Below are 24,827 nucleotides of genomic sequence, written 5' to 3' on the forward strand. Positions count from 1 at the left end.
AAATTTTTCCTTCCGACAGGAAAAAAATTTCCCGACAACTGGAAGAACTCTTCCTTCCGACAGGACACAAACAGATGACTGACGTTCCTCTTCCTGAATGCCTTCCAAAGCCAGAAGAACCGACAGCCCCAGCACCACAACAGACTTACTAAGACTAAACTCTTTATTTTTATTGACTTTTTACAATTTGAACTTTGTTCGCGTAGATGTGAATTCTGAAAGAAGTATGAGGGTCTTGTATGACTTTGTACTTCTCCCATAGTTCATGTCTGTCAAACTTACCTGCCATGGACTCTTTCATAAGTTCCATGAAATCGTCTTCGGACAATCCGGGGAAAAGTATAATGTCAGTAAGTATTCTTTTAACATCCTTACTTAAACTCTTTGCTGTCTGTACACATATTACGACTGAGATGTTAAAGTGTCTGAGCTTCTTAAGAATTCGACACATATCTTGTTCTCTGTTCTTTAACAAAGGATGAGAAGCAAAGTCATCTAAGATAAGAAGACACCTATGAGGGTATGTCTTCCAATCGTAAGATTGCAATTTCTTCGAAATGTATTCTATCTCTTTCTGTTTGTTTCTGAAGTGTTTCTTCTCTAATATTCTCTGCATTTCCTCATTTGGGTCTTTAAACTTAGAATTTATATACTCATTTATAGCATTGTACTTCAAAACCCTTCTTTGGTACTTCTTTATCCAATCTAACAACTCAGTATCCTTTATACATACTAACTTAGACTTCTTTATAATATCTTTGAACGAATTGACGGTTTGGTCAAATTGACCAGAAGTACTACAAATAACAACTAACTCATAGAATGGGTTCTTCTCATCTAGTTCTTGTTGTTGTGCAGCCATTTTAAGATAAGTGAAAGTCTTACCCGACCCAGGTGGTGCAATTAGACCTGTTATACCATTCTGAGCAAATAAGAACTTGTCATGTATAGGCTTTATCTGAGCATTTTCTAACTTCCTCTTGTTCTTCTTCAAAACATTCTCAAATTTCTTGTCAATGTCAGCAAACTTTTTTTCTAACATATTTTTAGAAAAATTAAAATTTTTATCTTTTTGAAAATGTCTAGCGATTTCGCTATCTATATTCGAGACAAACTTTTCGACTCTAAAACTTCTGTCGACCATAAAATCTTACATAGTGTAAACAAGAAAGGTGAATTTGTTCTAAAGTTCTGTTTCTGGGAATATGACAAGAACCATAAAACATTAGGCAGAGAAGTCTTAAAATTTGTCAATGACAGACTTGTTGACAGAGATGACGCCGATTGGAAAGATGAAGTCCAACAAAAGTTCTTAGAATGCAAAGAAGGCACATGCGCTGTTCTTGAAGATGAAATAGAAAACAGAATAGATGAGCTATTAAAGGACAAAGAACTTTTACATAAATATGGTTGCGCCAAATTTGACATAACTCCACCAGAGAAGAAGAAGAAGAGAGAGAAGAAAGAAAAGAAAGTAGAAGAAGAGAAGAAAGAGCCAGAGCCAGAGCCAGAGAAGGTGAGATATGACATGTAAAAATAAAATTTTATTTTTAGAACATTTCTGGGTCAATGTCAATGTTCTCTTCCTCTTTAGGGGCAAACACTGGCTTAGACTCTAAAATCTTTTTACCCAATTTACCTTGAACTTCAACTATCTTAGACTCATAATATTCATAGTCGTCTGCTTTCTTTGGTTCATAAGGTATAACAAGTTTGTATGCTTTGCCTTCTTCGAGTTTTGAGAACTTTCTGTCAAAATTTTCTTTGACTGCTAACAAACCTTCTATGTCTAAGTCTTCAAAAGTTGCACCACTTTTTCTAACAACAGCAAACTTAACCGGTTCGATGTTCCAAACTTTGTCAAATGTAGACTTTTCAAAATGGTAGAAGTAAACATTCAAATAAGCGAATGGAGCTAACTTATCTTTGACTTCTGTCATGTACTTATTTACTGAGATGAATTTCGTCATCTTTTCTATCGGATAAAAAAATATTTTTTTAAAATTTACTCAGAAAAATTTTTCTTTGTATATACGCCGTTCTGAACATCTAAAAGACTTTTGACATTTGCCAAGAATGTACGTTTAGAAGCTGCCATATAACCATACTCTTGACAATATTGTTTATATGAATCGTACAATGACCTTTCATCTAAACACTCAAAGTTAGTCTCATCTATAAACAGTTCATATACACTCTTGTTTGCTTCTAACAATGTTTGTCTTTCTTCGGTATGTGGAATTTGTCTTGGATTGAACTTAGAAATATCTAATGTCATGAAATATGAGAACAAGTGGTTGTAAAAGTCAGATGTCAAAGTTTCTGCTAAGTCGTCAAAATATTCTGTATCTTGCATATGAGCTTCTGACGTTCTGACAACTACATATCTTCTGTCAGAACTTTCTAACTTCATCGGAACAACATTGTTTGAAACCATAATGAAGTTTGCAACATTTTCACAAACTCTTTGGTCTTTATACTTTCTTTCAACAACTCCAACTTTATCTGTTATAAGACTCTTCAAAGCATCTGAGTTCAAAACTTTTGTTGTATCTATACTTTGAAGTTCATTGCAAACTATAAGTTTCATATTCTCTATTGAGGAGTTAAACTTGCCACAGATGAAAAAAAAAAAAAAAAAAAAAAAAAAAAAAAAAAGGTAGTGGGGCTTCCAGGCACTTCGTGCCCTCTAGCCCCGAAGATGTTTAGAATATGAGAGAGGTCCTATAAACCGGAGAAAGTGTCATATAAACATCTGTCATTTTACTCAGAATTTTCATGAAATTTACACCAAAAATATATTTTAGGGTAGAAGGGTATATCTAACCTCTTTTCTAACCTCTTTTCTACCCTCTTGAATTTTCATGAAATTTACACCAAAAATATATTTTAGGGTAGAAGGGTATATCTAACCTCTTTTCTAACCTCTTTTCTACCCTCTTGAATTTTCATGAAATTTACACCAAAAATATATTTTAGGGTAGAAGGGTATATCTAACCTCTTTTCTAACCTCTTTTCTACCCTCTTGAATTTTCATGAAATTTACACCAAAAATTTTTAGGGTAGAAGGGTATATCTAACCTCTTTCTAACCTCTTTTCTACCCTCTTGAATTTTCATGAAATTTACCCCAAAAATATACTACTAGGGTCATTTACGAAGAAATCTCAACAAAGTCTTTACGATGAAGTCTTGACAAAGTCTTTACGAAGAAGTCTCAACAAAGTCTTTACGAAGAAGTCAACAAAGTCTTTACGAAGAAGTCTTAACAAAGTCTTTACGAAGAAATTCATGAAAATTCAAGAGGGTAGAAAAGAGGTTAGAAAAGAGGTTAGATATACCCTTCTACCCTAAAATATATTTTTGGGTCATTTACACTCATTTACGAAGAAATCTCAACAAAGTCTTTACGAAGAAGTCACAATAAAACATCTGTCAAAAACCGCTTTTTAACTTCACTTAAAATGCCACGTAAGCTACGTAAGAATATACGTAAGAGGAAGGGAGCATTGAAACATCCAAAAGTAAAACTGACACCACAACAACAGTTGCAACAACAAATGCTGAATGACCCCACTATGTTGCAACAAATGTCAAGCAATCCTATGCTTTTAAACCGAGTTACTGGTGCACAGAGTGGAGGTTTAAGAGCGGCACTTTTAGCGAAAATGGCAGGCTATGGTGGAGCTGCAGACGGAACAGCCTATAACCCTCAAAGTCAAATGAATTTGAGTTCACTCAAAAATCAAATAACAGATGTCAAAAAGTCAAACATAGACATACAGAAGCAAATAAGTGAAAACGAAAAGAAACTAGAATATGACAGACACAAAGAAACTCAATGAGTTAAACGTAGAGAAAAAGAAGAAAGAAGAACAACTGAAAGAACTAAGTACAGAGGAATATGCGAAAAAAGTGTCAGAAAAAGCAGCAGAAGTAGCAAAAATGGAACAAGATGTTATAAATTTGAAAAAACCATACTACTCAATATAAAGTACTGGAAGATGAAGAAATAAAACAAAAGCCCTGAAGACATATATGGATAGCGATGAGTATAAAAAAGAAGTTGAAGCAAATGTAAAGGCAGAAAAATTTTACAGTTGCAAAAACCAAACCGTACAGTATGAAAACTTAGCACAAGAAAGTAAAAATAACGACGCGGCTATGCAAAAGCAATGAAAAGCGCAGAATATATAAAAGCTAACAATGACTGTTAGATGCCCAAGCCAACGCTAAAGCAGCCCAACTCATAGGGTCAATAAGGACAAAAATACAAGCGGATGAAGACAGTTAAATGAAGCTTTAACGAATGCTGACTTTAAGAACGCCTTCGAAGCTCTTCATAGTAAGGTGAAACAAGTGAACGACTTCTATCTGGAAAGAAACTGAAGTCTGAAGGTTTCGACAAAGAGTTAAAAGAAGTAGCACAAAATATGACGAAAATAACAGATGCAGCAACGAGACAGGCAGTTCAAAGTGCCTATGACGCCGTTAGAGCAACTGTTGTGGAAAGTCAAGAAAAAGAGTTACAACAGACCAAAACAGACCTAGTAAATGCTTTCTTAAAAACGAAAAGTCAGGTAGACACTATGCTGCAGATGGAACATATGTGCCAGCTGTGGGAACTTATATACTAGCTAGTGGAACTTATATACACCAAACCCTCCAGAGAAGCACCTGCACCAGGACTACCTAACACATTTACATCGTCACATGGACACAGACACAGGCATGCACCAAAACAACAACAACAACCAACAGTTCAAAACCCTGCACAACAACCACCTCCACAACCAGAGCAAGGACATAAAAGAAGTAGAGAACAAGGAAACCAAGAATTCTTAAAAATGCTTAAAGAAGAGTGTGGTTTCCCAGATACTGTTGACTTTAGTGACAGATATAAAGAAGCTATTGGAAAGTTCAAGGATGGAAATACTGACCCGAACCTATTTAGCTTTATGGCTCAGCACCAAAACGGATATAATCTCAAACCTGGAAAATACAAGCTCGCTAAGGGATATGATTTAATAGCATATCATCCAAATGACATGGATGAATTTACTCCGAGATATTTGATGTCAGAGCTAAATGACAATTCAACTTTCGTCATGAAACGCGTAAAAAATAGAGACGGAACGAAAGAACAAAAGCTTATGAATGCGGATGACGTAGATAGGGAAATTGTTAAAAACGGTCTCGGAATATATGAAATGCCAGCAGATGAGGTACAAGAAACTCCACAGGAAGAAATAGTTCAGATACAACCAGACATGGAAGAAATAGTTCAGCAACAACAGCTAGAGAGCCTGAAGGAAACGAACAAGTCACTCCTTTGGAAACTAACTTCACAGAACTAGATGAAGATTTGGAACAGCCGAAAAATCTTGACCCTCAACAAGAGTATGCGGAGAATATGGAAATTTCCAAGAGTCTAAAAAAAATTCGGCTGACATAGTAGAAGAATATCGAAAAATGTTTGCCGACATACAAAAGACTCCAGCACCAGATGAAAATATTCAGCATAGAATGGAAGAACTGAAAAAAAATGTACACAAATACAACAACCTTTTTACTTACGAGCATTTAACGTTCAATCTTTCGGATGAACTCGGTGAAGATAAAAGGTTAAATTTCAAGAAAACATATAGAAATGAAACATTGTTTAAAGTTCATTCAGAACCTAACCAAGATGGAAACAAACCTACTTTTTTTCTGCAGACGATGGAACTACAATGAGATGGGGTCATAAAGCTAACCCGGATAGGTGGTTCATAAACTTACAACCCAATTCCAAGAAGTTGTAGACGCAATGGAAGTCAATGGTGAACCAGATATAGCTGGTATTTCAGCGCGGCTTTAATGCCATTGAAAGATATGAAAGATGCAGATATTTTGAACCAGTATGAAATGAACATGGCTGATGGAAATATAACACCTGACGTTCTAGAACATTTATCTCAAAGAACTACAACAGAACCATAGAGATGGTATATTTGGTGAAGAGTTAGAAAGAAAGTTATGGACAGAGAAGGAAGAGAACCTATTGTACATGACCTTGCAAACGAAAGTTTACAAAATGTCATAAAAACTTACTTTGCAGACAATGAACCGAGAAGGATGAATATTTAAAGAAAACTCAAATGGACAGTACCAAATGAAATGTTAGTATTGAAAAACATGTTCCTTGACAAATAAAACCAACTACAGAAATAAACGACGCAAGACTGAAAGATTGGGTAGAAGCTTTTCCCATTCACAAAAGATATAGTTGGTAACATGGAAAGAAAACCAGAATGGCTACAAAAACATATATTTGGAAACGAGCATATTCCATATGGACAGGCACTGTTTGAAGAGCTTGAACCGGAAACTCAGGAAAGAGCATGCAAACAATACGCGAAGCAAATACAGACTATGACAAACTCTTTCTAGGATATAGGTTACCTGAGATGGGCGACCAGAGCCAAAAAGGCAAAAAGGACATGGGAAATTTGCAACATACTAGATGAACATAATGCAAAGATGCAACAACTTCAAGCAGAGGGCAATGAAGGAAAAAGAAGAGTTAAAAAACTCAGTCAGGAAGAAAGTAAAGCTTGGTCCACGTGGGTTCTATTATGACATATAAATCCAACTATTCTATATTTTTACTCATATGAAATGTACGCCGCTCAGAATATAACGCCAAAGTTTTGGATGCCATGAACGGAAATGTTTCCGAATGGTATACGAATGCGACAATGCCATTAGAAGGTCAGAAATAGTTCCTGGAACTTACGAATATACAACTGCTGTTTCTTATGGAAACGTAGGTGAGTTTGGAGAAGGTTCTTCAACAACAGTAGATATTGCTTGCGACAGGTTTCATATAATTTCTATTGAAACTCTTTCTTATACGTGGAACAAGACATTGAAATAAAACCTTCTGCCAAGTTGTCTGACAAGAAAGGTTGCAATGGAATTTTCTATGTCGAGATACCAATATGCTCCAGAAGTTTTCATGGGATATAAGATATATTCTAACTCTGACTTAGTTCAAACAGTAACATGGGCAAACTATGAATGGTTCGCTTGAGAAACTCAGTACAACCACAAGCTAGAGAACAAACAGACCAGTATGCCACCATTGAGAAAATAAGAAGACTGACCCTAACGTTTCCAGGAGTTTATGTTAACCTTTCTGGTTCAGATGGAAATGCTGCCACTAAAGTAAAACTGAAACTTAGAGTTCCTTTGTCATCTTTCTCATCTTCAGGTTTTTAAGATACTTGCCAAACTGGGCAGGAAAAATTTCTATCGAACTTACTCCAAGCAAAAATAACTTAGTCATTGCACCAACACAAGACCCATTCACTCTTACAGAAGTAGTGGGAACAAATAAAACGTCATTCGCCGACTTTTGCAAAGACAAAGTTGACTTTAGACTTTGGTTTCTCAAACCTCAACACTGAAGTAAACTATTATTTCAATGCTGCTGGAACTCTTGGGACCCAGTTAAGTTCACATGCGAAAAGTTTGAATGCAAGAGAATAGAAAGCAGACTTGCAGTCTATATGTTGGACCCAGATATTTCAAATGCTTTAGCTGCCAAATATATTGCAGTTCCACTTATGTTCCCTATACACCAAATATCTGTCAAAGACTTTGCAGGTGAATTGGAAACCAAAGTGCTGACCCAGGTGCAAGAACAGATATTGCCTTAACAACTGCAATGAAACATGCAGATACTATGTTTTACTGTTCAAGACGAACTATAAATGACATTCTTGTTTCTACAACCCCGGTATTAAATATCATATAAACATAGATGGCAAATATTATCCAAGAGAAGAATATTCTACAGTTGAGGATATGAGGTCATACAACTTGACATTAGATGCTATGAAACTTTAACAACAACTTCACAACAACCATTAACCCTGAAATGCAAAGTTCTATTATGCATATGTGAAAGTATGGACCCATAAGGAGGTCAAAAAACTCAATATACAAATGGAGACCGTTCAAACTTTTGGCTTGGCATTCCATTTGCTGACTCAGAAGACTTTATGGGTGGTATTTCAACTGTTGGTACTGTACAAATACAATATACTGGTGACAGAGACGGTCCAATGAACTGAAAGCAAAGAAGTTTACAAAACCAATAGCACTTTTCACGGAAGATGCTCTTTTGAAGATTCGTTTCGATGAAACCTGCTGGGGCTCCTCAGATTGGCATAACGACAGCTTCCATCGAGCAATTTTGGCAGCAGGTCAGAAGTTGTTCTTGAACTGACTTCCTCCGTCAAATATTGACAGTAACGCCAGTTTTGACATAAAATTGTAAGATAAACTTTCCTTTAGAAATATCTGTAAGTTTTGTTGTTATATTTTGTCAACGTCAAGAACTTTCACCATTTCAGTTTATACCAACTTTCTTTGCTTTATGAAAATATTTTGGTTCAGCAAAGACTGCTATTCTATAACATTTACCATTGTTTGTATAAAGAACTATTCTGTCAATGAACTTGTATTGTTTGTGTGTGTAAACTTTGTTTTGCTTCAATTCGAAGAGATACTCGAATACGTCCATCTTTTTATTCTAAGTAAAATGTCATTTCCGAAAAATAGAAGCGTAAGTGTTTCAAAAGGTTTAATGGCGGTGGCAGATGTGAAGTTAAATTCACCAACTCAAACAAACACTCAAAGTGTTGTTGTCAATGTCAAAGAAAGAGATGTTGAAATGGGGAAACCATACGAAGACCAAGATGGTATAACAATTGTTCCTGTAAAAGAACAACCAACATATCCTGAAGTTAGCAGAGACTTAAGTTCTGTTGCAGATATTCGAAACGACTACCAACAACTTAAAGACAAACTTAAAACTCAGGAGAAGATTTGTCAGGCTTTGGGTATAATGTTAAACTTGGTTGAGCACAACCCTGTAAAAGTGAACTCATATGTCATCGCACCTCGTGAAGTTTTGAAAGAACTATTGAAACTTTTGACAGAGGCAGACGATATAAACATCAAAGAAATAGAACCCGACATTAGTTGCTGTGGTGTTTCATATAATGTCATTGACAAGATATACGTTATGAAAGGAGGTGAAACGTTGAACTTAAAGTATAGTTTCCCAGACGTCATAAAAATATTTGACGACCACAACATTTCATTAAAATTTATTTGCTAAGTAAATGGCAGAAGATATAATGGTTTATACTATTACGACTAAAAACCCTGAGTCATATAATTCTATAACAACAAACTTACAAAGTCCTCAAGGACGATATTGTAAACTAACTTTAAACACAATGACGACTAAAGCCTGTTTTGCTCTTTTGACACCAGAAGACTTTGTTGTTGTGAATGGTAAAAAATACTCCTTTGAAGATACTTACTCAGATATACCACCAACAGGTTTTGTTGACTTATTTAATACTTTAAGGACGGATGTAACATGTGCTGCAACTAGAGCAGGTTTCATTATGTTTGGATGTCCGACTGAGTTTACTATAAACGATATGAGCTATAATACAAAACTTATATCTGGTTTTTACTACCAACAGTTTCCTATAACAGGAAAAGGTGTCATACAAGGAATGTCTATTCCATTGACATTAAGCACACCAATCTTATATATTGTTTCAAACTTAGGTTCAAAGTGTTATTCGAATGTCGACAGAAACTATTATGACCAAAAGATACTTATGCGTATAAACAATACTTTCTCTGCTGGTTTGCCTATTGTTCATTCGAATGCAGAATTTTCAACCTTAGTGAACTCAAACACTTTGGCAAGTATAACGTTGACATTAGTTGACGCAAACTTTGTTCCTGTAAAACTTTTATGTCCTATGTATTTGTCAATGACGGCAGAAAGTTTCGAATTGGAAGATGCAACTGGTGAAAGTATTGTATTACAAGAACAACTTCAACAACAAATAGCTCAAGAACAACAAATGCAACAAATGGAACAACAAAGTCAAGAATAAAAAAAAATATTTTTTTTTTATTTTTATAAAAATGTACAGAATAGATGTTTCAGATTTTTATGACTTCCAAGCATTCAGAAATATGTGTCCATTTCGAGACTATAACAAAGCAGTCGAGAATTTGAAACGTTTAGTCATTTATGTTGACTCTGCCCCAGAATGTTATGTTATGAAAGAATGGGATGTTGTCTTTAACAAACCAAGAGCAACAATAGTTTCAGAACAAGAATGTAGACAGAAACTTAAGAAAATAAAAGTTGTACAAGTTGGAATGAAGATGTTAGATGCTTGGGATATTTATTGTCAAAGTTAGAAGATTTTTCAGTTCGTGGTATAAAGTTTTATACACCTTCTCCAAACTTCTATTCTATCTTCACTGGATATAAATATGAACAAGTAGAATGGAAAGAAAATATTATAGAAGCTTGGTTAGACCATGTCAAAGAAATTTATATGCAATGGAAACGAAAAGGTTTATGAGTATATCTTATGTTGGTTTGCAAATATCTTACAACATCCAAGTGCTAAAAATGAAACTGCTCTCATTATAATTGGAAAACAAGGAACTGGTAAGAACACATTCTTTACAGATATCTTATGCAAACTGTTAAGGTTATTCGAACCCTAATATGACAAACTTAGAAAACATCTGTGGCAAGTTTAACTCCTCAATAGAGAATATGAAACTTATAGTTTGCAATGAACTTCAAAGTATAGATACAACAAAAGTTTTGAACTCAGATGCTTTGAAGAGTCTTATAACAGATAAAGTTGGAGTTGTTGAAAGAAAGTATAAAGACCAAAGAGTTTGTGAAAATGTTGCAAACTTCATTATGGTTTTCAAACAATGTTGTTCCGAATGAAGTTAGAAAGTTCTGACAGAAGATATGTAGTTGTGAACGTCAGAACTCATATGCAAGATACAGAATATTTTGACGACTTAGCAGAAACTTTGACATCTGACTTTTACAACCACTTGTTCTCATATTTCATGACATTAGATATTTCTAAGTTCAATCCAAGACAAATTCCACATACCGAAGAAAGACAAACATTGTTAGAAGCAAACAAGAGTGTATATGAACTGTTTATAGATGAGACTAACTTTGAGTGTTTAGATGAAAGGTCATTGTACGATTCATATAAACAATATTGTCAAGAGTATGGTTATATGGCAGCTTCTAAACGTACATTCTTGGCAAATGTCAAAAGTCTTTAGATGTTCAGAACGGCGTATATACAAAGAAAAATTTTTCTGAGTAAATTTTAAAAAAAATATTTTTTATCCGATAGAAAAGATGACGAAATTCATCTCAGTAAATAAGTACATGACAGAAGTCAAAGATAAGTTAGCTCCATTCGCTTATTTGAATGTTTACTTCTACCATTTTGAAAAGTCTACATTTGACAAAGTTTTGGAACATCGAACCGGTTAAGTTTGCTGTTGTTAGAAAAAAGTGGTGCAACTTTTGAAGACTTAGACATAGAAGGTTTGTTAGCAGTCAAAGAAATTTTGACAGAAAGTTCTCAAAACTCGAAGAAGGCAAAGCATACAAACTTGTTATACCTTATGAACCAAAGAAAGCAGACGACTATGAATATTATGAGTCTAAGATAGTTGAAGTTCAAGGTAAATTGGGTAAAAAGATTTTAGAGTCTAAGCCAGTGTTTTGCCCCTAAAGAGGAGAGAACATTGACATTGACCCAGAAATGTTCTAAAAATAAAATTTTATTTTTACATGTCATATCTCACCTTCTCTGGCTCTGGCTCTGGCTCTTTCTTCTCTCTTCTACTTTCTTTTCTTTCTTCTCTCTCTCTTCTTCTTCTCTGGTGGAGTTATGTCAAATTTGGCGCAACCATATTTATGTAAAAGTTCTTTGTCCTTTAATAGCTCATCTATTCTGTTTTCTATTTCATCTTCAAGAACAGCGCATGTGCCTTCTTTGCATTCTAAGAACTTTTGTTGGACTTCATCTTTCCAATCGGCGTCATCTCTGTCAACAGTCTGTCATTGACAAATTTTAAGACTTCTCTGCCTAATGTTTTATGGTTCTTGTCATATTCCCAGAAACAGAACTTTAGAACAAATTCACCTTTCTTGTTTACACTATGTAAGATTTTATGGTCGACAGAAGTTTTAGAGTCGAAAAGTTTGTCTCGAATATAGATAGCGAAATCGCTAGACATTTTCAAAAAGATAAAAATTTTTAATTTTTCTAAAAATATGTTAGAAAAAAAGTTTGCTGACATTGACAAGAAATTTGAGAATGTTTTTGAAGAAGAACAAGAGGAAGTTAGAAAATGCTCAGATAAAGCCTATACATGACAAGTTCTTATTTGCTCAGAATGGTATAACAGGTCTAATTGCACCACCTGGGTCGGGTAAGACTTTCACTTATCTTAAAATGGCTGCACAACAACAAGAACTAGATGAGAAGAACCCATTCTATGAGTTAGTTGTTATTTGTAGTACTTCTGGTCAATTTGACCAAACCGTCAATTCGTTCAAAGATATTATAAAGAAGTCTAAGTTAGTATGTATAAAGGATACTGAGTTGTTTAGATTGGATAAAGAAGTACCAAAGAAGGGTTTTGAAGTACAATGCTATAAATGAGTATATAAATTCTAAGTTTAAAGACCCAAATGAGGAAATGCAGAGAATATAGAGAAGAAACACTTCAGAAACAAACAGAAAGAGATAGAATACATTTCGAAGAAATTGCAATCTTACGATTGGAAGACATACCCTCATAGGTGTCTTCTTATCTTAGATGACTTTGCTTCTCATCCTTTGTTAAAGAACAGAGAACAAGATATGTGTCGAATTCTTAAGAAGCTCAGACACTTTAACATCTCAGTCGTAATATGTGTACAGACAGCAAAGAGTTTAAGTAAGGATGTTAAAAGAATACTTACTGGACATTATACTTTTCCCCGGATTGTCCGAAGACGATTTCATGGAACTTATGAAAGAGTCCATGGCAGGTAAGTTTGACAGACATGAACTATGGAGAAGTACAAAGTCATACAAGACCCTCATACTTCTTTCAGAATTCACATCTACGCGAACAAAGTTCAAATTGTAAAAAGTCAATAAAAATAAAGAGTTTAGTCTTAGTAAGTCTGTTGTGGTGCTGGGCTGTCGGTTCTTCTGGCTTTGGAAGGCATTCAGGAAGAGGAACGTCAGTCATCTGTTGTGTGTCCTGTCGGAAGGAAGAGTTCTTCCAGTGTCGGGAAATTTTTTTCCTGTCGGAAGGAAAAATTTTTTCTGTCGGAAGGAAAAACTTTTTCTGTCGTTCGACCAAAAAGTTCTCAATTTTCGAAATTTGAATGGTTTACGGACGAACAACAGGAAATTTTTTCCAGTTGTCAGGAAATTTTTTTCCAGTTGTCGGGAAATTTTTTTCTTGTTGGAAGGAAGGACTCGGAATGTTGGAAGGAAGGACTTGGAATGTTGGAAGGAAGGACTTTGGAATGTCGGATGGAAGGACTCGGAATGTCGGATGGAAGGACTCGGAATACCAGAAGGATTTGACAAGACAATTTACCATCTAGAGCTACCTGAGCCATCTTTGGTGTCAAGCTTGAAAAATAAATGGCTCATCTACCCTACTTGTTTGAAGTTGTCAAAATACTCTGTTATTTTTTTCCTTTAACAATGGCAAATCTTCTTTGAAGGTCAGTATTGTACAACCTTAATATCATAGTGTGTTTGAGGTAACGTATCTTGAACTATTTGTTTCACATCTTCATTTGGGGTCATTGAAATCGGTAAGTTTTCGCGATAGAACCAATTTCTGTCAGATTTGTAAATCTTAGCAAGGTCGTAAAAGCTTTTGTTGTTTCTTCTGACTAAATGCAACATAACCATATCTCTGTCTTCTTCATTTTCCATCTCTTCAGTATAAATCATATACTTATAGTTCTTTTCCTTTCCTTTTGGTACCGAACGTGGTATTCTTTTTCTGAATGCTTTTGTCTTTTGCTTCAATGACTTCATCTTTTGCTTGAAGTTTCTTTTCCATCTCTTCACGTTCTTGTCTATGAATTTCATCTAAACATCATGAAAATATAACAAGCGTAACGAGGTGAAGCCCACATTGCTACAGCATTTACTAAAAGTCTATGAACATAATATCCTTTCAAACTATTTGGCAAATTTTTACGATTTTCGTACGGAATCTCGTTCCTCGGTTTTCCGAGGAACGCAAACATATGAGGAAATTCTTCTAAAAGTTCTTTTGCCTGCTGTTTTCAAACCAATGATATGCTTGCTTTGTAGAACGAAGAGCTGTCAAAATACTTTGCATTTGGTACATATCGTCTTTGACCGAACGAATGAGACGTAACTGTTTGTTATATTGTATGTACTCGTATTCTTCACTTATGGCTTCATGAACGATAGCAGTTGTTGTGTTCTCTGTTGTTGTCATATCTGTCTTTACATACAAAATAAAAAAAATATTTTATAAAAAATTAGCGTTATTTTTTTATTTTCACAAAAGACCAAAAATAAACGCTTTACATGTATTTTTCAGCAACTTCGTCAAGAAGTCTGTAAATATACCATGCATAACGAGGAGAAGCCCACATTGCTATTGAACTAACTAGGAACTTATGAACATATATACCTTTTAGATGCAATGGTAAGTTTTGTCTGTCTTGGTACATCTTTTTAAGTTCTACATGTTCGAACTCACTCAAAAGTTCATGAGTGCTATTTAATTCAAACCAGTCTTGTGGTTTCTTAGTGTCTGGAGCAAAACATGCTGTCAAAATACTTTGCATTTGGTACATGTCATCTTTGACCGAACGAATGAGACGGAGTTGTTTGTTATATTGTATGTACTCGATTATTCTCATTTATGGCTTCATGAACGATAGCAGTTGTTGTGTTCTCTGTTGTTGTCATTTCTGTCTTTACATACAAAATAAAAAAAATATTTTATAAAAAATTAGCGTTATTTCCTGACTTTCACAAAAGACCAAAAATAAACGCTTTACATGTATTTTTCAGCAACTTCGTCAAATAATTTTATAGCTTTATCTATCTCATCTACTTCAAACGTTTCTTTACCTTTCGTGGGAGCACCATACATTTTCTCAAACTTTTCGAGTAGTTCTGTTTCAGCAGCTCTCATATCGTTAACGAACACAACCTTGACTCTATTGACTGTACTGTCATATCTTTGAGTTATATTATATGTTCTTCCTATCTTATATCTTTTTTGTATTGAAGTCCTTCGGTTTCTGACACGATGTAAAGTAAGCCTTCACTGCAACGTTCCGTATCGAATGAACCATATGTTATGAAATTATATCCAACAACTGGGTCAATCCAGAACAAAAACTACTGGTATAAGACTTTTGTCTATAAGATATGCTCTTGTTCCATAGAATCTTACCGATATCATAAGCTCAGGATTTTTTGTCAAAATTTTCTGAGTAGAAGCATTTTTAACCCAGTCGTGTGCTTTCTTTCCTTCAGATAGTGTTAAAATGTCTGACAAAGAATATTTGTTGTATTTCTTTGAGTATCTTACGTTTAAATCACCTATTCTAACCAATTTGGTGTCATTGTCTATCTTTTTAACTGTTTCAAACTCAATGTTTGTCATTTTCTGTTCTTACATACAAAATAAAAAAAAAAAAAATAAAACTAACTTTAATTTTATTTTTTCTATCTTGTATAAAAATATGAATTTCATAGAATTTTTTTAACGAAGTGTAAAAGTTCTCTTCGTCAAAAAATACAGTTTTATATCATGAAATTTGGTCATTTTTCAGCAAAAATAATGTTTATGTTAGAATGTTAGATCTAACATGTTTTCTAACACGTTTTCTAACATGGTCTAAACACACAAAACTCATGAAATTTCATACGGAATTCAGTAAAAATAATGTTTATGTTAGAATGTTAGATCTAACATGTTTTCTAACACGTTTTCTAACATGGTCTAAAAACACAAAACTCATGAAATTTCATACGGAATTCAGTAAAAATAATGTTTATGTTAGCATGTTAGATCTAACATGTTTTCTAACACGTTTCTAACATAACTATTTACAAGCGTTTTACATGGTATATGTTGCGATGGTTCATGACTCTAAACAATTTCGTAGCTTCTATTTCTTCTGTCAGTACATCGAATGTTTTAACGATACCGAAAGTTTCTTTATACTTCTTCTTGACATCTGAAAGAAGGAAATCGTTAGCGGTTGGATAGTTTTTGTTCAGAAATGCTAACATGTCCATTTTATCTTCTGCTGGTTTTTCTGCTTCTTTCTTTAAATCTGCATAGTCGTTTCGCATACGTTCTATCTCTTTGACGGAGTAGTTATATTTCCTCATTGCTGCTTTACATTTTGAACATTGCGGGTTCATTTTAGCGTTATATTCTGAAACCTTACCTGCTAAAACAACTAAGGCGTCAATTGCTCTCTTCATCTCAAACATAGCGGGTCTTATTTGTTCGTTCCATACCTTACCCCTACTATCTTTATCTCTTATTTCCCAAACACATTTTGCAACTAACGAAACAAAGTTGTCGTAGGTCTTAAATTCTTCGGATTTGTAAAGGTCAGAAACATTCTTATAAACCATGTCGCAATCTTTGTCCATAACCTTATGGTTGCAATGAAAACCAAGGAATTCATAATTTACCTTTCGTATGAACTTCTTTATTTCTACTGAGTCAGTTGCTTTGACTTCTATTTCGTCAAATTCGGGAATGGTTAGTTTTTGTTGTTGGATTTCAGGCAATTTGGGTAAATGGTCAATAATGTCCTGCATTTCATAAAGATACTGTTCATTTGTTTCATCTTTCGCACTACAGTCTAAATTACTTGTTAACAATTCCTGCTTTATCTTCTGGATTTTTGTTTCGAAAGTATATGAAGAAGGAATGAAGTTTTTCATCTCTACTAACATAGATGTTGGATTCATAACTAGCGAGTTTGGTGAAGTTGTTGCTAACATGTTCTTACAATAAAAATAAAAAATATTTTTTAAAAAAAACTAACTCACTTTTTTCTATCTTAAGGAAATTCAGCATAAAATTCAAGAGTTTTAGACCATGTTAGAAAACGTGTTAGAAAACATGTTAGATCTAACATTCTAACATAAACATTATTTTTGGGTCATTTACACTCATTACGATGAAGTTTCGACAAAACATTTACGAAGAAGTTTCGACAAAACATTTACGAAGAAGTTTCGACAAAACATTTACGATGAAATCATGAAAATTCAAGAGTTTTAGACCATGTTAGAAAACGTGTTAGAAAACATGTTAGATCTAACATTCTAACATAAACATTATTTTTGGGTCATTTACACTCATTACGATGAAGTTTCGACAAAACATTTACGAAGAAGTTTCGACAAAACATTTACGAAGAAGTTTCGACAAAACATTTACGATGAAATCATGAAAATTCAAGAGTTTTAGACCATGTTAGAAAACGTGTTAGAAAACATGTTAGATCTAACATTCTAACATAAACATTATTTTTTTTGAATTCAATAAAAATAAATGGTTCATTTACTCACAATATTTTTGTACAAAACGACCCCAAACTTTTAACTTCTTTTCTGCAGCTTCTAATGTTATCTTAGCGAGTTCATATTCTCTAAATTCTCTCTTTAAATCTTCTTGTTCCCATTGGTCTAGTTCGTATGGAGAGTCTCTATAACCAGAACATATCTCACGTTCATGTTCTATTTGTTTTTCATGCATTTTTCTAACTTCTTGTTCGAACAAAGGTTTTGCATTCTCTACTGTATCTTCAAGTTCTTCTTCATCTAATTTCTCATGAACTTTCTTGTCTATGGAGTCCAGAATTTTTCCAACTGCTATACAATATTTTGGAGAAGCCCACATTGCTATATAGTTTACGAGTCTTGGGTCTACATACGTTCCTCTAACCTGTTTGATTTCATCCGGAATTCCTGCATGAACTTTGTATAAAAAGCAACCGCCGGAATTCCGGCGGTTGGTATATTCTTCACAAAATGCCTTAAAATACTCTTCCCAGGACTTATTTTCCAACAACTTTCTAAAGTCTTTCCTAAACTGCTGACACATATTTGTTACATTTATATAACCATCCTTGTCTCTACGTAAGACTTCAATACCATTGTAAGTGCCTTTTGTGAATGTTTCGCCATTAGATTTGTTCGTGAACGTTTTTGCTTCGACTGTCATACTGTTCTTACAATAAAAATAAAAATATTTTTGAGTGGCTTAACCGTCGGACATGTGGCTTAACCGTCGGACATTCGTTTGTGGCTTAACCGTCGGACCACAACGATGAAATCTATTTCCTGTGTTGTTGTCAAAATGTCATGTTGTCACCATTTTCAAAAAGATGTTAGTTGACCGAGGGACCTGGTGACACCTAAAATATATTTTTGTCTATCTTAAGGAAATTCATGAAAATTCACCTGTTGAACTTTGTATAAAAAGCAACCGCCGGAATTCCGGCGGTTGGTATATTCTTCACAAAATGCTTGTTTGAGGTCGAGCCACTTTTGGCTCACCTCTTTTTTCAACCAAAACTCATTTTTCAATACTTTTTCAGCACTTTTCCGTAGTTGTATATGAAAGACAATTCGAGATAAAAGTCATAGTACAATGGTATAATATGCTGCACACCATTTGTTGTGAACCAAACTTGAAAGTCAGAGAAACTGTTACTAGGTGGTTCGTAGAATTTAGAAGCAAAGTCATAAAAGTCCTTACCGATACAAAGAAAACTGTTGTTGCTTGAACTGAAACTTGCATGACACATAACATTTTGAGGGTCAAACACGTTTCTATAAACTGTCAAATCTGTTGGTGGGCGTATAAATTTAAACGGACCGTCAGGTGGTAATGGTTCGTTCTGGTTTAGTAACCGAAGAAATTGTGCCCAAGAACGTTTGTCTACTTCCCAAAATAAAAACTGTGTATCTCTTGGAGGGTTATTTTCAATCCTTTGAAATGAAACTGTGGAGTTCATCTTGTCATATTCTAGCTTCAGATAGTATGTTCCATTTAGTAAAGAATCGTATTTTTCTTGAAATTCCCAGTAGTATTTGTTTATTTGAGTTTGAAAGTCATTTAGAGTCTTCTCAAGGTTTTCGTCTGAACGAATTGTAAAGATTCTCATTTCATCAAATTTGTCTATTAGACCATCAGAACCTCTATACTGACCATGAAAATATACTGCAAACATAAATGCGTTAGTTCTTTTTGAAAACAAAACTCTTCTAAATCCTATTGCCTTTGCATCTGAAGGACTTTGAAGCCAACGAATTGGAAAGTCAAACCTGTAAGCTCCGGATGAAATTTCTTCATCTGATATAGTCCTACCGGCATTTGTGAAGATATAGTCTAACGGTTTTGTATCTGCTACTTTTGTTCTTTGTTTTTCAACCTGAAACATTTAATATATGTAAAAATATACTGTTTTAAAAATAATTTTTTATTTCATGCAATGTTTTATTTCTGTGCCGTCTTCAAGTATACCCCAGTACTTACGTTTGGAGAGGACATGAACTTCGGTGAAAATTTTGTCCAATTTGAATTGACCCATCTTCTCACCGACTAAACCCATTTCAATGAGTTTGTTATACCCTTCTTCGTTCGTCATGAGTGCGTCAATGTTCTCATAGTATACCTTCACTTTGGATTTAACTTCGGAGAAGAATTTGTTGTAGTTGTCGAGGACTGCCTTTGCGAACTGAGGGTAAGACCAATGTTCGACAATAGGTTTTAATGTGGTTACTAAGCCACTTTGACCTTGAGTGAATTCGTACTTCAAAACAAAAGGAGAAAACCTTTCAACAAAGTTGTCGACCTTCTCATAATGTTTACTCTTCATCTCTTGAGGTTTCTTAATGGAATATCCCCATGTCGAATTCATAAGCAATTTGAGTGTCATTGCAAGTTTGGGGTTTGAAGCTTTCCTAATATCATACAGTTGTTGTATGACTTTTCCAACTGTATAGTTCCTTCCTGGGAACTCACCATCTTCGTTTGGAATTCCAGTTGGAATATATTGGACGAACCTCATGTACGCAGCGTTAAGGTCGACATAGTATATCTTTTCATCTGAGTCGAACTTGTCGCAACCAATGGGTCCAGTTCGTGGAAATTCAAGTGAGTCTCTTATCTTTTGAGAAACTTCTCCTGTTATCTCATAGACATCGTCGAAGCAACCTGTTTCATATAAAACCTTCTGACCTAACTCAGATGCTCTCCAATACAATTTGACGTCAATTGGATGTCTCAATGGAAGTTTGTTTATAGCATCTTGAAGTTCTTGCAACCTCATTGGAAGTTCTTCTGGTTCAGGTTGGTATCCGAACATACCAACTCCTTTTGGAATTGTGTACTTCTTTTGTGCTATAACTTTGTCTGGAACAACTTTTGGTCTTGCTAACAGTGAAAAGTTTGTTTCGTCTTTTGGTACAAAAGTTTCTGTCAGCTTGTCATCTGGAATTGGTTCCAACAAACCTTTCTCGAAAAGAATGTTTACAGCTCTGACAATGTTGCACTTGCCTTTTCCGAACATAAGACTTTCGTTCAACATGAAGTGGTTGTGGACAATTGCAATCTTCAACCATGGTAAGTCTTTGTCAACAACATAGTCGTCATGTGAAGAACCTTTAGCTGTAGGTATGTTGACTCGGATATTGACATTTGCCAACGGTGCAATTTTTGCCAATTGACCTCTGAGAATGTACCTTGTCTTCACACATGACTCAAGATACTTCATCTTCTCATCTGAAACAAGACCAGAGTTCCTGAGACATGTAAGAATACAAGGTTCATTGACAATTGTTTCAATTGAATTGTAAATTCCATACCTTGTTAAGTCAATGTCAGACTTGTTTATGAACGGGAAGTATCCAGCATGTTGTCTGACTGCTTGAGGGTTATGTTGGTACCATTCGAACTTTACACTTACAATTCCTTCAATTGCATTCAAAATGTCTGAGTCGGAGTCAAACATTTGTTCTCTCTTTGTAGTCTTGAAAGCGTCAAGAAGTTGTGCGGCTGTTGTGACATTGCCATGTGCATAGTAAATATGACCATCTAAATCTGTTACGGTTAGTCTGAGATTGTATCCTTTCTTATTTCCGTCTTGTATGGCAGCAAGTACACCCATAAAGCCTTCTTTGTTCTTTCCTTCGTCAAAGTTTACTGTAAAGGTTCGACCAGATGTAATTTGACTTCTAACTTCACGGTACTTTTCATATGCATATCTTGTTCTTTCCATGGGAGCATGTGCATCTTCACCTTTTCCTTTTTTCCTTCTCAAAGGATGCAATTGTTCGTCATGTTTCCAGTAGAATCTGGCAAAGCCGTCGTGTCCTTCAACTTGAGGCTCACTAACATCGAAAGGCATGTCCATAAGACGTTCTTCTTCTAACCTCTCTAGTCTGTTTGGATAATTTGCACGTGCTGTTTCCAAATCCATCTCGTAGGTCAGACCAGCCAGTTTGTCATAGACTTTTATGGGTCTTCCCTTCCTATATTTAAACTTCTTCGAAACTTTCCAACCATATCTTTCTAACTCTGCTTTTATTCTAGCAGATTTTCTATCCATTCTATACGGGGGCATTTTTATAAAAATAAAAAAATGTTTTTTCTTTACTTTACGTAACCACCTGCTGCCAAAAGTCTTTGACGCCAACCCATACCAGCTAATGAAGGTTGGCTTGGTTTAGTTTGAAAACTAACCTTTGGTTTTGGTTTATCTTCAGTTTTTGGTTTTTCTTCTTCTATTGGTTTTTCGTCACTTTTCGGTTCCTCTGACTTTACTTCACTTGCAGGAACAGTTGTGTCGTCAACATCTTCATAAATATCATATGCCATCTGTTTCTGTTTTCCTTTCAACTTTTTGTGTTTGTTGTAAAGTTTAGAATATTTCGACTCTAAGTCAATGAGATGTTCTATAATGAACTGTTGGTCGGTAAAATATACTTTTCCATCTGTTGTCTCGAAAATTCCTTCAGACTTCAATATTTTATTTGTGAGAGTCTGTTTCTTTTTTGAGATACTAGCCGTTCCATTTCTATGAAAAGTGACTTTATAGTTAGGGTTTGTATTTCCAGACCTGGCACTTTCTATTATTGAATTTTTCTCTTCATCTGTAAGTTCTTTGACAGGTTTTGACAATGGTTCTGAACTTTTTGTTTGTGGTGTCAAATCTACCGTTTCAACTTCTTCGGTCATTTCATCTCAGTAAAAAAATTTAGTTTGGTTTGTTTTCAACTGGTTGTTTAGGTTTTTTAAGTCGGTCTAAAACTTCCTGAGGTATAGGGAGGACTTGACAAACACGTGGTTGTGTAACTGCTGGAAGTCGACAAATCCATCTTGAACCCATTTGTCTCAATGCTGTATTGTTCATTTCATCTCAGTAAAAAACTTTACATTCCCCACGTTTGAGGCGGTTGAGGTTGGTTATTGTTTACCCATTGTTGTGCATGGTTATATCCTCTGTTAAAGAATCTTTCACCTTGGTCCATATAGTGCCCTGCTTGGTTATAGTAGTCATTTGCTTTGTTATAGTAGTTTCCTGCTTCTCTTCCTACATTGTCCATCCATCCTTGAACTTTTCCTCTTGTTTCAGGATTTGGAATAAGATTTGCTGCATCTCGTGCTACCTCCCAACCTTTCTGTACAGTTTGTATAATAGGTTGTGCTTTCTCTTTAAGTATACCTAATGTACTCAAAATCTTCCTTCCAACTCCAAATACACCTCTGGCTATTGTTCCCACTGCGGGTAAAAATCTGGATGCAACTCCTGCTAATGCGCCAAATAAACCCATTTCTTATAGGATAAAAATGACGAATCCAAACAAGGACCCCTATGTTTCTAAGGCAACAAAGAAAGCACTCATGATAAAAATCTTTAGTTCAACACCAAATGCTTGGTTTATGGATATCTTGGAAAACATTCCGAGGTATAGAGAAGATGGACCTCCATACTGGCTAATATTTGTCGGTCAAAACACAAGATACTGTGAAGCCATACCATTACAGTCCAAAAATATTTTAGATATCTTAGCAGCTTTGACAATATTCGTTGACAAATACCATCCAACAAAACTGACATCTGACTGTGAAAGTTCTTTCAAATCAGACGATGTAAAAAACTATCTGCGTTCAAAAAATGTAAACCAATATTTCATTGTCGACCAAAACCATTCTGCTCTTGGTGTCATTGACAGTTGTATAAAAATCTTAAGAGACTTAAACCAACCACAAGGTGGTGAAGCAAATGAAATGTCATATGACGACAAGTATAGACACTTCTCCATGGCAAAGATGAGACAAGTTTTAAATATTTACAATAGCCGTAAACAAAAAGGTTTGGGAAACCACTCCCCCGAAGAAATGAAAAACAACCCTGACTTAGAGAAAGACTATATATTTAATAATTTAGTCAAAAGAGACAAACAAGAAAGAATGCCAGGCTTCAAACTTCAGAAAGGTGACAAAGTAAAAATAGAAATACCTAAACGCGACCCATATGAAAATACTATTGACTATGACAACAATGGGAACTCGACAGGTACTCACATTCGTGTTCGTAAAAATAGAAGAAAGTATACAAGAGAATATTATGAAGTTTTAGGCAAACATGGCAAAATGTACAGACTGCAAGCAGAAGATAAAACTACTATTGTCAGACCTCGTTTCAAACTTGTTAAGGTTCAAGGTGGTATACTTTCAAAGACAGTTCCTAACAAATATAAGACAACTCCTGACGAATATGCTAAAGAAGTTGAAAATGACGACTAAGCAATTCTATACCATGCACAAACTGTCATGTAAGGTGGCATGTATTTTTTACCTAGTCCTGTAGATGTTGTTGTAAAAGTATGTTGGTGGTTTCCTCCTGGTTCAGTTTGTCGAAAAGTCTTTTTTGCTGAATGGTTATAATCTGGAGATAAAACGTCATAGCCAGCTTCATACTCTGAGTTGTATAATGGGTGGTCTCTTAATGAGTGGCTATGGTCGCCAGAAAAGTTTGTTGTACCAGAATGACTATGTGGTGGCAAGTTGTCGACAGATATCGTTTTACTTCCACCTGTTTTCTTTGGAGTGTGTGCACAATACAAAAAACTTTCGAGTATTTGAGTCCAAGTTCCAAAACCAAGTACTACTTCTGGTCTGGTAGAGTTCATTGACGTATAAATAGAACCAACTGGGTAAATGGTTTGAAGTATTTCTGTCTTTAATGTTTGAAGCTCTGTTTTGTCTGCTTTCTTGTCATATAAATCTTGAGCAGTGAATTTAATATTATGTTCATCCTCCATGACATAAACATCTCTACATCTAATGTTTCTCATCGTTGTTATGTCGTCATCCGATGTTAAACCTTGTGGAAAGTTAGGAGGTTTACAATATATTGCATCCCCACCAGTTTCTTCAACCGTTCCTTCAATATTTTCTATACCAACAGTTGCGAAGAAGCTATGTGTATGTCCAACGTCACTTTTCCTGTTTAAGGTTTCTTGTAAGTTTGTAATATTTGCAATGGTATGTGTATGTCCAACGTCACTTTTCCTGTTTAAGGTTTCTTGTAAGTTTGTAATATTTGCAATGGTATGTGTATGGTTCTTATCCGCTTTAAGGTCTAAACATCCTGAAACCCACCCTGTATCGGCTTTACCTTTTAAAATCTTTGTTGTCCGTTCATGGTACCATTCAACCCTTTCTATAATTTTTTCATCTTTTTCATTCACATATTCCTTATCTGCCTTCTTCACTAACGCACTAGCCACACGTGCTAACTCATCGTCTACATATTCTTTGTCAGCTTTGTTGTCAACATCTGCTTTCAAAAGAAG

The 24,827-nt window shown here is 34.9% G+C and overlaps 12 protein-coding genes and 5 pseudogenes across 17 annotated transcripts, besides 2 other annotated features; 6 read left to right on the forward strand and 11 right to left on the reverse strand.

The window, feature by feature from the left end:
- Nucleotides 1-24,827: part of a mobile genetic element that runs on past both edges of the window.
- TVAGG3_0915690 (protein of unknown function, DUF4106 family) lies at nt 170-862 on the reverse strand (the record flags this gene model as incomplete). Its single annotated transcript, XM_051252001.1, has 1 exon — nt 170-862. One exon carries the CDS (start codon nt 860-862, stop codon nt 170-172), a length of 693 nt encoding a protein of 230 aa, XP_051077575.1.
- TVAGG3_0915700 (uncharacterized protein) lies at nt 1,079-1,534 on the forward strand (the record flags this gene model as incomplete). Its single annotated transcript, XM_051252002.1, has 1 exon — nt 1,079-1,534. One exon carries the CDS (start codon nt 1,079-1,081, stop codon nt 1,532-1,534), a length of 456 nt encoding a protein of 151 aa, XP_051077576.1.
- Nucleotides 1,551-1,970, reverse strand: TVAGG3_0915710 (protein of unknown function, DUF4108 family; the record flags this gene model as incomplete). The annotated part of the gene is made up of 1 exon (XM_051252003.1): nt 1,551-1,970. One exon carries the CDS (start codon nt 1,968-1,970, stop codon nt 1,551-1,553), a length of 420 nt encoding a protein of 139 aa, XP_051077577.1.
- On the reverse strand, nt 2,006-2,590 carry TVAGG3_0915720 (Poxvirus D5 protein-like family; the record flags this gene model as incomplete). The annotated part of the gene is made up of 1 exon (XM_051252004.1): nt 2,006-2,590. One exon carries the CDS (start codon nt 2,588-2,590, stop codon nt 2,006-2,008), a length of 585 nt encoding a protein of 194 aa, XP_051077578.1.
- Nucleotides 2,629-24,827: part of a mobile genetic element that runs on past the window's edge.
- TVAGG3_0915740 (protein of unknown function, DUF4106 family) lies at nt 8,636-9,172 on the forward strand (the record flags this gene model as incomplete). Its single annotated transcript, XM_051252005.1, has 1 exon — nt 8,636-9,172. One exon carries the CDS (start codon nt 8,636-8,638, stop codon nt 9,170-9,172), a length of 537 nt encoding a protein of 178 aa, XP_051077579.1.
- Nucleotides 9,177-9,974, forward strand: TVAGG3_0915750 (uncharacterized protein; the record flags this gene model as incomplete). The annotated part of the gene is made up of 1 exon (XM_051252006.1): nt 9,177-9,974. The coding sequence occupies one exon, from the start codon at nt 9,177-9,179 to the stop codon at nt 9,972-9,974; it is 798 nt and encodes a 265-aa protein (XP_051077580.1).
- On the forward strand, nt 10,888-11,237 carry TVAGG3_0915760 (annotated as a pseudogene). The gene has a single exon. A coding segment is annotated over exon 1 (350 nt).
- TVAGG3_0915770 lies at nt 11,273-11,693 on the forward strand (annotated as a pseudogene). Its single transcript has one exon. A coding segment is annotated over exon 1 (421 nt).
- TVAGG3_0915780 lies at nt 12,200-12,840 on the forward strand (annotated as a pseudogene). The gene has a single exon. A coding segment is annotated over exon 1 (641 nt).
- TVAGG3_0915790 (organellar and viral DNA polymerase type B) lies at nt 16,041-16,955 on the reverse strand (the record flags this gene model as incomplete). The annotated part of the gene is made up of 1 exon (XM_051252007.1): nt 16,041-16,955. One exon carries the CDS (start codon nt 16,953-16,955, stop codon nt 16,041-16,043), a length of 915 nt encoding a protein of 304 aa, XP_051077581.1.
- On the reverse strand, nt 17,521-17,780 carry TVAGG3_0915800 (annotated as a pseudogene). Its single transcript has one exon. A coding segment is annotated over exon 1 (260 nt).
- On the reverse strand, nt 18,561-19,405 carry TVAGG3_0915810 (uncharacterized protein; the record flags this gene model as incomplete). Its single annotated transcript, XM_051252008.1, has 1 exon — nt 18,561-19,405. A coding segment is annotated over one exon (845 nt), but the record flags the coding sequence as incomplete, so codon positions are not given.
- Nucleotides 19,445-20,554, reverse strand: TVAGG3_0915820 (DNA/RNA polymerases family; the record flags this gene model as incomplete). Its single annotated transcript, XM_051252009.1, has 1 exon — nt 19,445-20,554. The coding sequence occupies one exon, from the start codon at nt 20,552-20,554 to the stop codon at nt 19,445-19,447; it is 1,110 nt and encodes a 369-aa protein (XP_051077583.1).
- Nucleotides 20,937-21,574, reverse strand: TVAGG3_0915830 (uncharacterized protein; the record flags this gene model as incomplete). Its single annotated transcript, XM_051252010.1, has 1 exon — nt 20,937-21,574. A coding segment is annotated over one exon (638 nt), but the record flags the coding sequence as incomplete, so codon positions are not given.
- TVAGG3_0915840 (phage tail repeat-like family) lies at nt 21,619-22,203 on the reverse strand (the record flags this gene model as incomplete). Its single annotated transcript, XM_051252011.1, has 1 exon — nt 21,619-22,203. One exon carries the CDS (start codon nt 22,201-22,203, stop codon nt 21,619-21,621), a length of 585 nt encoding a protein of 194 aa, XP_051077585.1.
- TVAGG3_0915850 (uncharacterized protein) lies at nt 22,223-22,378 on the reverse strand (the record flags this gene model as incomplete). The annotated part of the gene is made up of 1 exon (XM_051252012.1): nt 22,223-22,378. One exon carries the CDS (start codon nt 22,376-22,378, stop codon nt 22,223-22,225), a length of 156 nt encoding a protein of 51 aa, XP_051077586.1.
- On the reverse strand, nt 22,398-22,771 carry TVAGG3_0915860 (annotated as a pseudogene). The gene has a single exon. A coding segment is annotated over exon 1 (374 nt).

The sequence above is a fragment of the Trichomonas vaginalis genome, chromosome I (assembly GCF_026262505.1).
Source record: "Trichomonas vaginalis G3 chromosome I, whole genome shotgun sequence".
Lineage (NCBI taxonomy): Eukaryota > Parabasalia > Trichomonadida > Trichomonadidae > Trichomonas > Trichomonas vaginalis.